General features: G+C 45.8%; 1 protein-coding gene across 1 annotated transcript in view; it reads right to left on the bottom strand.

The window, feature by feature from the left end:
• The window catches only part of RDM1 (RAD52 motif containing 1), a 102597-nt gene extending 89619 nt beyond the window's left edge, over positions 1–12978 (bottom strand). Inside the window, exon 1 of the mRNA XM_069238082.1 lies at positions 12809–12978. Within this exon, the coding sequence (XP_069094183.1) occupies positions 12809–12913 (105 nt within the window). The 5' untranslated portion in view covers positions 12914–12978. The remainder of the gene's footprint in view (positions 1–12808) is intronic.
• Positions 12979–14080: the final 1102 nt, after the last annotated feature.

Genomic DNA, 14080 nt, shown 5'->3' with positions numbered 1-14080 from the left:
ACTTTCAGCGGGAATCCCGGCCCACCCTGCCCAGAACACCTACATACGCCCTCCAAATAATGATGCACAAATCACCTCGGCGGACAGGGGAGGTCGGACGACCATTGACGACTGCAACCGCCACGGGCGGCAAGTGGACCCAACAGCAACAAGTGCACACATTGGATAGGCGTATCACCCACACACCTGACACACATCCAGAAACCCATAAAACACCCCCAGACACACCCCACAATCCCTTGCAATGAAACCAGAAGAAGGAGAGCACCAGAGCCAGACAGCGAACTGCAGCATACAGGAGACGCACATCGACTCACAGAGGAGCACCCTTACCCCGTCCCCAGTGCCAACGCCATCCACCACACTCACCATGTCCCCCCCAAAAAAATCCACGCTTCACCAAAAGGGAACGAAGGACCATGGTGGACGAGATCCTGAAAGGGGAGCCACAAATATTTGGGTCCGAGGTGCAGCACACACCCATCGCCCGGAAATTGGAGCTGTGGCAGACCATTGTCAACAGGGTGAATGCAGTGGGACACCATCCATGCACCAGGGACGACATCCGGAAGAGATGGAACGACCTGCGGGGGAAGATCAGGGCCATGGCATCTAGGCACCACATTGCAGTGCAGAAGACTGGGGGAGGGCCACCACCAACACCACCCGACTACACCGACTGGGAGGAGAAGGTCCTCACCATCCTGCACCCAGAGGGACTCACTGGAGGAATGGACTCGGGTAAGTCATCTATAATCACCCCATATACACCACAACTGCAATGCATGCACCACCCCCATCCCACCCACACCCACCTGGACCTACACCCCATCCAGCCATTACCCACCACATCCACCTCCCCACATTACCCACAACCCACTAACAGGCCCACATCACTCCCGCTGTGCACAGCCACCCACCCCTGCACGTACCCACAATGGACCAATACCCCCCACCACAATGCAACTCCACCACTGGAGCTAAATGCTATGTCAACCTCACAAAGGCACCCTGGAAGGCCACTGAAATTAACAGCACAAAATAGCACAGGCCTGTACACCTCAAACCTACATGCATATGTAACAGACATGTCTATGTCCCCCAACAGGCACCACCACCCATGCAATCCCAACGGACGGGGCTAGGACTGCCACAGACCTCCAGGAAGATAGAGCCACCTCACAAGACCTTGGAGAGGGATCCCTGGACACTGATGAGCAGGCAGGCCCCTCACACAGTCTTGGATTCTCACCATGCAGCAGCCCCACCCAGGAAACCACTGTCACCCCTAAAACCCAGTCAAGACCAGGAGGCCAGGAGAGGCATACCACACAAGTGTACCCAGGGCACAGACTGGTGGAACACAGCTACAGAGGCCTCAGTATCCCACTCCGTACATGCAGGAAGGCGAGGGCCCCAGTACAAGTGGCACGTCAAGACCTGTGCATGGGACACAGGCACAGGGGGCAAGGGCAAGGGCAAGTTCAAGTGTCCCAGTGGGCCAAGGGGGAAGGCCACAGGATGGATGCAGCACCCCAGGACGTTATTGCACAGGTATTGGGGGCCTACCAAGATACTTAAGACAGGTTGGCACAGATTGTGTCCACCCTGGAGCAAAGTCAGAGGATGCAGCAGCAACAACACCAACAGGCCATGGAGCAGTGGAAAGAGCACAATGCCACAATGGCCACCATTGCTGAAGCACTGCTGCAGTTGGTCAAAAACCAGTCTGACACCCACACCGGACAAGAGGCCCCCACAACAGCCCTGGACAACCAGCATCTGATGACCCAAGCAGCAGAAACATCACAGGAAATACCCTCCCAGGAAACACAAGGAACAACCATGCCACCCCAAGAAGCATCACAGCAAGTGCCCAAACGCACTCTTAGGCCAAGATATGGCACTGGAAACCCAGCTAAGAACAAGGCCCCCTCCAACAATTGACTCTGCTACTAATGCATAGCAAACATCACACACATTCACCAACAACACTTAGCTGAGGGCAGGTTGAAGTACTGTTCAACAAAATGGACCTATCTAAAACATCCAACAGGGCTGCCACCAAGTTGGTTTTGAGGACACCCAACCCTTACGACTCCCATCACTGAATATAGCACAATTCACTCAATTCTACCAATAAAAGACATTTCACACCTGTAACACTGCCCCGTCTTAAATTGTGAACAAAGTAGAGTATGGATGTAATTGGCAGTGAAAAACTTTATTGTCAATTTATGCTTGATGGTGTTACTGTGTGCCCAAATGGTGGCCAGGAGGGTATGTATACATTTTTTGTCAGTACCATGCAGAAGTGGTCCATGTAACGCCTATCATGACCAATCCCCCCTATATGACAGAGCACAGTGACAGGATTAGTCACCAACCCCAATGACAGGCTTAAGTCCCACACAGTTATTGGAAGTACAGTTGTATCAGTTGGTTCCTGGAAATGACATCTTCTCCTTCCTCATCCTCACCATCACTCTCCTCACCTCTCTGAGGTAGCTGATCAGGACCTATAGCACCCTCCACCTCCAGGAGGGGGATTAAATGTCTCACTGCCATGTTGTGCAGCATGCAGCAGGCCACCACTATTCTACACACCTTATCAGGGCCATAAGCCAGGGAACCCCTAGAGATATGTAGACACCGGAATCTAGCCTTCAGGAGACCTATAGTACGCTCTATTACCCTCCTAGTACGTCCATGGGCACCATTGTATTTCCTCTCTGCATCCGTCCTGGGATTCCTCACTGGTGTCAGGTGCCAACGCAAGTTTGGATAGCCAGAATCACCCACAAAATGGTGCAATCCAGACTCGTCATTGTTATGTCCCTTAGTCAGACAGGCTGGTTTACAGCAATGTGTCAGCTATTGACAGGCAAACTTACCTATGATCCATCCTCTGTCCTCTTGTAGTTGTTCCATCTTCTGAGGTACACTACTGTTCCTCAACACAAATGAATCCTGGACTGAACCTGGAAACATGGCATTCACACGGGGAATGTACTGGTCTGCAGTACACACCAATTGGATGTTCATGGAGTGAAAGTTCTTCCTGTTTCTGTACACCTGTTCACTCACTCTTGGGGGGATGATGGGTAAGTGGGTGCCATCTATGGCACCTATAACATGGGGAGTGTTTGCAAAGGCATAGAAGTCAGACTTGATGGCAGGGAGGTCAGTACTTTGGGGAAACCACACATAGGATTGCAGATGTTGTATAAATGCATTCAGAAATCTTGTCAGTACCTGGCTGAACACTGGCTGTGAGAAACAAGCACCCATGCCCACTGTCACTTGAAATGAGCCTGTGGCAAGGAAATGGAGTGCTGAGAGCACCTGCACCTCAGTTGGAATAGCATGCTGATTACGATTTCCCAGAGTTAGGGCAGGATCCAGTAATGCACAAAGGTCCTGAATAGCTGCACGTGTGAGTATGTAAGTGATTATGATCTGACGCTCCACCATGGTCCCCATATCCACAAGTGGACTGTTCACCGATGGTGTCCTTCCTCCCCACAAGGGTCGGTACATAAGAGGGGTTACAAAAAGGAGTGATGTAGACACATACATAACCCAACATTTCTGCACTGCATTGTTCATTGTAATGTCTCTACAATAAGTGCTACCTGACAGATTTATATGTACATCACTGGGAGGTATGTGTGCTACTATATGGCCTGGATAGAGGCCGAGGTGTTTCATGTGGCTAGTAGGCCCTGCATTGTGATTAGTAAGAAATTCAAGATGCGTAGGTGATGGCAAAATGTCTGCCCACTGTAGATCTGCCCCTCTGTTGTGGAAGTGACCTCATACCAATAGCGGTTGACGTCACAGCGCAAGGCAGTGTTGACCGCTGTTCGCACCCTCATTGGCTAACATGGATGCCAATGGGGAACCCTGGCGTATCATGACCGCCGCAGAACGTACGCGCGTTTGTCATCTTTTGATCACTTGACTCTCTGATCTCGTGCGGAGAGGTACTCTACTCTGAACTGCTGTGGCCTGCCTCTGACTATGGATGTGCCTCGTGGTGCAGGTGAGTGGGCCCCGGCCTTCACCCAGGAAGAACTGGAGAAGCTAGTGGACGGGGTCCTGCCCCTGTACGGCAAACTCTATGGACGGCCAGAGGTACAGGTGAGTCTGGGCCTCTACATCCACACCCTCATGCACTCACTGCTACAGCTCCGCTTCCTGCACTCTACACAATAGCAGACAGCCATACATGCACCCCATACACCACACCTGCACTCACCACCTCTACTGTAGTTGACACATGCAGCACACTCACCAGACTTGCAGACACCCACCCAACATACATCCACAGTAGCTGTCTGTCCTCTCCCACTGTGTCCATCGCCCACCTCCCAAGACACTCAAACGTACCAAGACACCCACCCATCAGACATCCATCACACGACAGCATGCTGAGCAGTCACCTGCAGCCACTACACACACCCCTACACCCCATACATCCACTCCCTCTGCCTCCACTCCCACGCCCTCATCCGCGCCCACCCCAATTGCTCCCATGAAACTTTTCCTCTCCCGTGCTGACCTCTTCCAACCCACTGGCCCACCCCATCTTGTCCCCAAACGTGTACACCTCCTTGCCCTTTCCGCTACTTCCACATCACAGCCCACCCCGGTCCACCCATTACATTACCGTGCACCTTCCCCTGAGAAGAAGAGGGCCTGGTCTGAGCCTAGGCCATCAAGCTCCACCGAGCCAAACAGCCCCCACCCCCTTCAAAGGAGAAGACCACCCCCCCCTCCACCCTCCACAAGGAAGTCAAAATCCCACCACCGTCGTAAACCCCCAATCCCACCACCCCCTGCCCCCTTCAGTGAGGTGCCTGGATCCCCATATGGAGCCCCGTTCTGTGGAGTACCCAGCACTTGTGGGAGTCCGGTGTGGGCCGTAGTGGCCCATGACAATTGTGTTATTACGGACTGGCCATTGGCCCGGTTTGGCTCCGTGAGCTGCTTATTAAAGTTTCTGTGTGGCCTGTGTTTGGGCTGCATGCAGTTACACCCTGGTGTTTGTTTGTGTTTTTATAGGTGTGGGGCTATTGTTTATACTTGAGTCAAGTTGCATTTGCCTTCGGTCGCGTACGTCCCTCTTGATGTGGGGTGTATGACTTGTGCTGCTGGGAAGGGTTGGGGGGGCGTTGCCTGATGGGTGGAGTGGGTGGGTATGTAACTGTGCCCTTTCCTCCCTTGTTTCATAGGTTGCGGCACTTAGCGTCGTCGTCTTCGTCAGCGGTCTCGGTCATGTAGGTATATGGCAAGGAGCAGGGCTGGCATGATCTGCAGCTCTCTATCCATGGCTGACGCTGCACGTTCTGTGTGACTCCGGTACGTGGTTCCTTATATTTGGTTCATTTCCGCCTGGCTTTGTGTGGCGGTGGTTCCCGCCCCGGATCTGGTGGCGGAATGGTGGTTAATAATTTGATGGGCAGGTTGGGCCTTTCCGACGGCCTGTGGGCGGACTCTGCCGTCGTCTGGACTCCTCTCCTGGAGGTGGGTGGTTCACAGGATGCATGTGTTTCGTTTGGATCATTATTTGGCGGTCCGGTCCAGACCGCTCCTCTGTTGGCGGTTCCTACCGCCGGCATAGCGGAACGGACCGCCATGTTCGTAATGAGGGCCAATGTCTTGATCAATTACGAAAGCAGACATGATGTCTCTCCCTTATATATTGTCCTACTACTCTTTCACTCATGTAAGCAAGGTATTCTGGTTAATATAGTCCATCATTGTTACATATTTGGGCTATTCTTTAAAGAAAAACGCTGTTAACTTTTAATCTTTTTTTATAAACGTTTGTGCGGTATCCCTGGTGTAGCCCACCTGTATACTAAGAGTGTGCAATTACTAAATACAAATATGTTCCTCAGTAAGTAGGTGTAATAGACATTCTACCACCCTGGGGTACCGTGTAACCTTTATCAATTAAGCCCTCCAGTGGGCACTCAAACATAAATGCTTGCACGTAATAACCCAATCATAAATGAAGAAGAAAATGGATGAAGAATGTGGCAAAAAACTAAATACACTTGTGCTGAGTAAATAAATTAATCACTATCCTATGGCATATTCCCAGTTCATATTAGTCCTAGCCCTGAATTATAAATGTATATGTAGTTCTTCACCCTGTTTGTGTCCGTGCAGTGATTTTGTTTCATATTTGATTATATATTTGGATTCCATTTGTCTCAGTAGATGCGTCCTGTCTCCAACCCTTGCTGGCGTTTCCTGCAAATCAATGTCCCGATATTTCAATAATGTTCCATCACCCTTATAGTGGGTTCTGCACTGTCTTGCAATGGGGTAACTGGCATCATGGTTTTTAATTGCCCTCAGGTATTCGAAGATTCTTTTCTGTAATCGTGAGATTGCACTTCCAATATATAATTGATCACATGGGCATTTTAAAATGTACACTGCAAAGCTACTTTTGCAGGTTATCATCTTCCTGATTGTGTATGTTGTATTCTTGATCGAATATTATTTTATTCAAAACACAATGCTTGCAGGCTTTGCACTTTGTATATTTCTAAAAGCCATGACTTCCTTCCAATTCCAACCAAGACTTATGTTTTGTTTCATCCTGTTACAGATAGAAATGACTGGAAGTTAGTATCCTGGGTAGGGAGGGCGCCCTCTTAAGTGTCAAGCTTGAAAAAGGACATACACATCCTTTTAAGTTCTCATCATTGATTAGGACATGCCAATGTTTCTTTTGAATGTTCTTGCTTTTTCCAGAAACGTTTCTATCCCTTTTATTTATAAGTTCTATTCTTGATACCTGTGTAGTATGTTCTTCCGCTTGTTTCAAAGCCTTGGGAGAGTAACCCTGGAACCAAAAATATCCTTTTCATACCCTGGAGATTTATTTCAAAGTCATTCTCCATGGAGCAATTCCTTTTAATTCTTAACATTTTCCCATAAGGGATACTTAATTTGATATTCCGGTCATGGTGACTTGAAGCATGGAGAATATTATTGCTTGCTGTGCATTTTCTGAAGTGAGTGGTTTCGAATTTCTGGTTTTTCACATACATTAAAGTATCCAAAATATAAATTCTGTCATGACTTATAGTGAATGTTAAACGAATAGTGTAGGGATTGTTGTTCAGACTGCTGAAACATTCCTCAAAATTCTTTACATCTCCATTTCGTATCATGAAAAGATTATCTATGTAGTGTAGCCATTTGACAATCTTCTCCAGATAATTTTCATGTTGTTCTACCCATTCAAAATCGTTCCCACCATCCCATAGTGAAATTTGCATTGCTGGGAAAATGAGAATTTCAATTGGCTGTCCCACGTATCTGACGGCACACCTCATTTCCAAAGACAAAGCAGTTATTTTTCAAAATGCATTTCCAACATTTCCAACAGTGATGAGTTGATACACTTCTTGCCAAGGAATATTTTGCAGGTGGCACAGAAAATCTTTTGCATTGTATAAGTATGAATTCAATTGCTGCACTTTGGTGCCAAAAATATATCCAGATATTTTTAGGTTCTTTCAAATAGTGATCCAATACTAGAAACAATTGGTATTCCCAGTGGTTCCTTTGTATCCTTATGTACTTAGGGTAGGAAATGAATTGTAGGCGTAGTTGGATATTTTACCATAAAACAATGTGTCTCTTCCTTGCTTGGGAGTCCTGAGTCTTCCCAACTTGCGAGCTTGTTCCAATACATATCAGTGATGTGTTTGATAGGGTTATTTGGAACCCTTCTGTAGCAACTGGCATATTTTAATTGGAGGTATGCTTCCTTCATGTAGTTACTTTGTCATTGAATTACTACATTTCCACCTTTATCCGCCTACTTAATTATTTCCTTCTCATTCCATAATGCCAGCAGAGCATCACGCTCTTTATTTGTTCAAGTTAGATCTTTTAGTATTACCCCCTTGAAGTTTCTCTATTTCTTTCATTACACACTCTTGAAAAATGTCAAGTTTGCTACTTGGTGGTGTGGACAGAATCAGGTTTTTTCTTCAAAGTCATTTATACCTGCCCCAATTTGTATAATGTCAAGTTCCTCCAAAATGTCATAGTCTGTGATGTTTTCTTGTGGCCCCTCACCTTCCTCCAGTAGATTTCTGAGTGTTATCAAAGTGTCCAGCTCTACCATATTGAGGTCAATATTCTACTTCTGGGTGCCTTCTTTTCTGTCCCCTTCCTTCATGGCATGATATTTTGCAGGTTCTGTTTCCAGACAAATCTGTAAAGGTCAATATTGGTTTCTACTGTGTTAAAATGGATGTCTGGACAAATATTCAATCCCCATAGCAATACATGCTCCTCCTTGTGTTAGCACTCAATTAGACAAATTGATGATAGCCATTTCTAGTTCTTCTTGCAACGCCTGCAAAGATTGGAGACAGGACACATCTACTGTTTCACATATTTTGTCTCCATTTTGTTGCTGGTTGCCCTTGTCTGGTTTTCCTCCTTGTTTTAAATCAATTTTGAATCTGTGCCCTATTCCCGTTTGTTTTTTGGTCTAGGGAGAGAAGGCACATTTTGTTTAAAAAGGTAGTAATTGGGCTTCTCATTACTGACATATCTTCAGCACCTGATTCTATTTCTGAGCTCACGGAATTCCCGCTTTTTTCACTGAGTCCATCAATTGTTTTCCTATTACAGAGTACTTCAAAACATCTTGCAAATGTATACATTTGCTCATTTTCATAATTATTTTTACCCCGTCTGAATTTTCTCTGTTTTCTTAATTTTACTTCCTCCTCATGTTTGGAAAGATGTTCATCCATTTTCTTTAAATGTTGGTTAATTTCCTTTGAATTCTCCGTGTTTTTTTACTTCTTTGCACAAATCATCTCTCTCTTTCTCCAACCTTTCTTGCGCAATTTTACCATACTTTATAAGAATTTCCATTTTACGTCTTGAACATGCCAAATTCTCATCATTCCTGTAACATTGCTGGGCATGCATCTCTGTGACATTGCATCAGAAATATACGTAAGTCCCTCAGCATCCTGGCCACCTCCAGATATATACCCAGGGACATGATTTCCCACCATTTGTTAATTTCTTTGGTATTCAATCTTTCCAATTGCTTAACCATTTGTACCAGCTCAATCTTTCCAACTGCTTAACCATTTGTTACCAGCTCATTAATGTTGTCAGTTTACGGTTTCTGTTAGTCTAGGTTGAACTGGTATTGTACACCATGTGTTGTTTACTATCAAATAATTATTTTCCTGCCTTGCATCTTGCTGCCATCGAAGTTACCATTGTAACTTTCAGTGTTAATTTCCTTTTTAGTTATAATTGACTAACTCAGGGTTAAGCGTAACTAATTAAGGTAAACCGAGTTCATGTGCACAGTAAATGTTTTGCCCGTACCTTCCGGAGACTCCGTGGCAGAAGACGCCCTCCGACTCCTTCCACCCCGGGCTCTCACTGAAGGGAAAAGCTTTTTCCTTGGCTCCGTAGCACAATGATCAGGCGGCTGCCACAGCTTCTTTATCATTGAATAAAGAAAAGCAGAGGTTGCAGGTTATCACAGCCAGGGACGGCTTTAGCGCTGGTGGCACCCTGTGCAACAGTCTTTCTTGGCACCCCCACACCACATGTCCACCTCCTCCGATTCACTCACTACTACCCGGGACAAATGTGCCCCTCATCTCTCCATAGCCTAGTGTCAAAGTCCCCTGTAGCCCTTGAGGTGCGGGGAGCCCCAGCTTCAGGGGCCCCCCTCAGCACAGTATACAGTGCAGGGGCGGCAGGCCCCTGACTTGGACCAGGGAGGAGGGAGCCCCCTACAGGTAAATGCAGAGGGGGGAGGGGGGGGGGGGGGGTTCTTCAGTTTCATTAGGCCACTGCCATAGCCCCCCTCTCACATACATCCAATTTTTTTTAAACTACTGTAAAGGCTGGTTTTACTAATCCACTCAGCTATCCACATAAAATATAGTTCTGTTCTTTGCAGGAGGCATATTAACTCTCCACGCTACTTTATGGTGAATCAAAGCTGCACTAGACGAAAACTCCCATCTCTCTCCCCAGTAGGAACATTAATCGCAAAATGTTTCTTGACATTTTAATTGTTTGTTGAAGGCCAGACACACAAGGAACTTTTCAGCAGGTGCTTTTAAATCGCAAGCTTTGTATGTTATTGCCAAACACAACCCAAGGTCAGCACCAGTTGCGGCAGCACCGCCCTAAAGCCGGCCCTGATCACAGCACACACTTGACCGGTGCTTCCTCTTGGGGAAATCACCTCCATAAACAATTCTTGAAGCAGGAAAGTAGGAAGCACTAATGAAGGAACAAAAAGTGATTTAACTTAATCAAATTTCCAGTTTTCAATGATGTGTTTCAACAGAATGTTTTGATCAGATACAAAAGCAGCCATGATGTCTGGTCCTTATATACTGTCCTAACACACTTTCACTGATGCAAGCAAGGTATTCATGTCAATGTAGTCCATCATTATTGTAACACATTATGGCAACTCTTTAAAGAAAAACATTGTTAACTTCTAATCCACTTTTATGAATCTTTGTGTGGCATTTATGTGCAATTACTAAACACCAATATATGAAAGGTCTTTCACACCTGATAACTAAGGACCAGAAGTGGTAGTCCGGCAAGACTGCCGCTTTTAACCCCCCCCCCCCCCCCACATGGCCCGGGGGGGCGGGGGGGCGTAGAGGGCTTTGCTCCCAGGGACCTTATGTATATTTCTTTTAAACTATGCTCTGGTCAGGGTTCTAAGGGCCTAAATTAGGTCTTGGTGGAGGATATACTCTGTCACAAACATAAGGAATATCCTGTCCACCTTATTACGATCTCCATAGGATATCATGGGATCGTAATAAGGTGGACGGGATATGCGTCACGTTTGTGAGAAAGCATTCCCATCTGCCAAGATCTAAAGCAGACCCCAAGTACTGGAGTTCTGTAACAACTACCTACAGAATTTTTCTCATATTGCAGGCAGCCAATCAGAGCTTTGCTTCTGTTGGAGCAGGATGGCCCAAGAATGTAAAAAACAAAAAAAAGCCCTCTGGGCCAATTAGAAGGCTCTTTTTTTAATGGGTTTGAGGGACTCTCTCGCATAAGTCCCTCAAACCCAACCGTACAGATATACAAATATATTTAGAGCTTAATATCTCCAAAACTAGTGAGTGGATTAACAGTAAATAACAAGATGGATGCTTTCTGGACCAAGATCTAGCTTTCTGCCAAATTTGGAGTAATTCCGTTCATCAGTTTTTGCAATAGTGCTATTCAAAAAAGTCTAAGGAAAATGCATGGAGATTTTACATTTTGGAAACCCACTTTGTTCTAGGTCCCCGCTTGACAGATCAACCTGAAACTTTCTATGCACAAACTAGACATAAAAGAGCATTTTTTCAGAACTTTTTGTGAAGATTTGTCAAACGGACTTTGCAGAAGTTATTAGCAAAACAAACAAGCATTTGCAATGCAATGGGTCTCGCGTTTGCTTGTGTTAGAGCTGATATCGTTGTAAACTCCTAACCCGACTTTTCACTGGTAATGAAAACTATCGGCAACATTGCATTTATGTACTAACCGGAAAAAGTGCAATTAACTGTGAAACTGGGTCGATATTATGTAAAGCGCTCGACTTCTGCCAAGCAAGATCGCGCTGGGAAAAGAGAGGAAAAAGTAGTCCAGGAGCCGGACAGAAAACAGCGAGCCTCACATATTTTCTGTACTTGGTTGATGCGCTCGAGGAGGGCTTTCCACCGGAAAAGGCATGACATGAGCATGCCTTCCACTAATGAAATCAAGCAGATTCTAAATGGCAAGCCCACAAGCCAAGCACAAACACTGACGTGACGTGGACAGGGCTCCAAGCCCTTTTTAGTTACAAAAGCGTCTCGCTTAGCGAAACGCATGCGACGCAGGCTCGACCCTAAAAAGGCATTTAGTATTGAAAGGCTGACCTAACTACCCACCTAGAGGCGAACGCCACTGGGATGGATGTATATTTATCTCATCACCTTCAGTCCTCTTGTGGAAGAGATAGCGTACCTTGTCATGGTGGTGTAACTCTTGTGGCAGGACCATGCCACTACAACAATTACCAAAGCTCCATCAATCCTGTGACAAGAAAGTCCCACTCCCGTTGTATGATGACTCTTGGGCCCTCATTGCGTCTTCAGCGGACTTTTTCCAAAGACTCCTGAAGCTGCGGGCGCCATGATATTGCCAGAGGGAGCCCCCGTATTCCAGTAAGGATTACATGGGGGGCGCAGAAGCCAAAAGGTTAAAATCTACTGCATTAACTACACGCCAGCAGCCCCTAAACATTGTCAAAGCGCCTAAACACGTGTGTTGTAATCTAGGTTAGGCTTGATGTTGTTTATAATACACTGTTAATCGCTAGTCTCTTGTATTACTCTAAGTCTAGCTCCACCCCATCGTTTGAAGGCTTTGCACGCCTCCATTGGTTGACCTGACCCACACCACGGAGGTTCGGGTCTAGTGGCGATCTGCCAGGTATACAGGCAAGCACGCTGCATAGTCGAGTTTGTAATCTCGCGTTTACAAAGGTAACAGACACTCAAAAATAACTGCAACAATGCGTTGCTGGCTGCAAAGTTGTATGAAGTTGTAACACGTGAAATATGACATTTAGCAGCTAGCCCATAGCCTAGATGCCATGGCAATAGAGTACAAACTGCACACAATACCGCCATAAAATGACTGTCAGACTCTGCAGCAGTATCGTTTTACTTCAAATGCCTTTCTCTTGTTGCTACGTATTTGCGCCATTACTTACAAACGTCTCTTCCTCTGACAGGCTAGCAGTAATATTCCACACAAACACTGTTTTGCTGTTGTCGGTGGGCACTTTGAACTCTATGATCTCTGCAGAGGCGTCCATTGCCAGGGCACCCGAGTAGCTAGCACTCGCAGAAGATACCCGTTTAAGTGCATCTACGAGACACCAAATCTAAAAGAGAAAACAAGCTCGATATCCTCAAAAACGAATTACGAACACACTTGGTCTTCCTAAAAACCACGCCCACTTAACGACAGTGAACGGTAAAAAAGGAATCAATTTGCTGCCCTTGTGTGATACCTAAATTGACGAGCATTAGCAAAGCCAATAGGTCTCGCCAATTCGAGATGTTTTGGTTTTGTTAATGGTTTTAGCCATGTTCCACAGCAGCGCGGCCGCCCAAGATCAACATGGGCGACAGTAAAGAAAATAAAAGCGATATATCGCGGTCTGCGCTGGCCGTTTCTTAACACTTTTAATGTACTATATTGACTTACCCAGTGGATAGCATATAGGCTTATTAAAAGTGGCTCAAAGTTTATCCGAGTCAATACTCATGTATGCAGATAATGCTCACCCCCGTAATTTCAACATCATGCCTTGGTGGGGAGTAATACAGTCAATTATTTTCACTATTATGTACATGTGCATAGTGGTCGAAGTGCATTAAAACAACATTTTGCAATGCAAAAGGTCCCGAATTTGCTTGAGTTAAGCTATTGGCGTTGTAAAGCCACAACTGGACATTTCTTGCCACATAAACTGGTCAACGCTGCCTCATAATTTGGTCTTTTCCTGCCACATAATTAATATTTGGTGGTTCCTTCAGAGACTGGCCGAATGTATTTAAAGAATCATTATTGTGGTAACAGGACTGAACAATATAGAAATATAGCAAAAAAATGTGACGGGCCTCAATCAAGCATGCATTTCCATTGATTTGATAATGAACTAACAAATTAAAAAAATTCGGGTACACAGCAAAACATTCATAGCACTTTGAACCTCAAACTGAAAATATTTATTGCAAAAGAGTTCAAACCAGCACCAAAGATTTACAATTACATCTCTCAAATTATCAGACATGAACCTCTTTCAAATCATTCAAAAACCACCTCAATAGTTACCTACTCTTGGAAGTGGAAGCCACAAGGGTGCATTCTCTGCACAAATAACAGATAGTGACCATCATTAATTGCAACCTTAAGGTATTTGGAAGCCCACCTAATCACATCTAATGTCTTGCTTAACCCAGCCTTTGGAATGGCA

This window comes from Pleurodeles waltl, chromosome 6 (assembly GCF_031143425.1).
Source record: "Pleurodeles waltl isolate 20211129_DDA chromosome 6, aPleWal1.hap1.20221129, whole genome shotgun sequence".
NCBI classification, from domain to species: domain Eukaryota; kingdom Metazoa; phylum Chordata; class Amphibia; order Caudata; family Salamandridae; genus Pleurodeles; species Pleurodeles waltl.
Note: the sequence above shows the minus strand (reverse complement) of the source record. Positions and strands in the feature narration are given on the sequence as shown.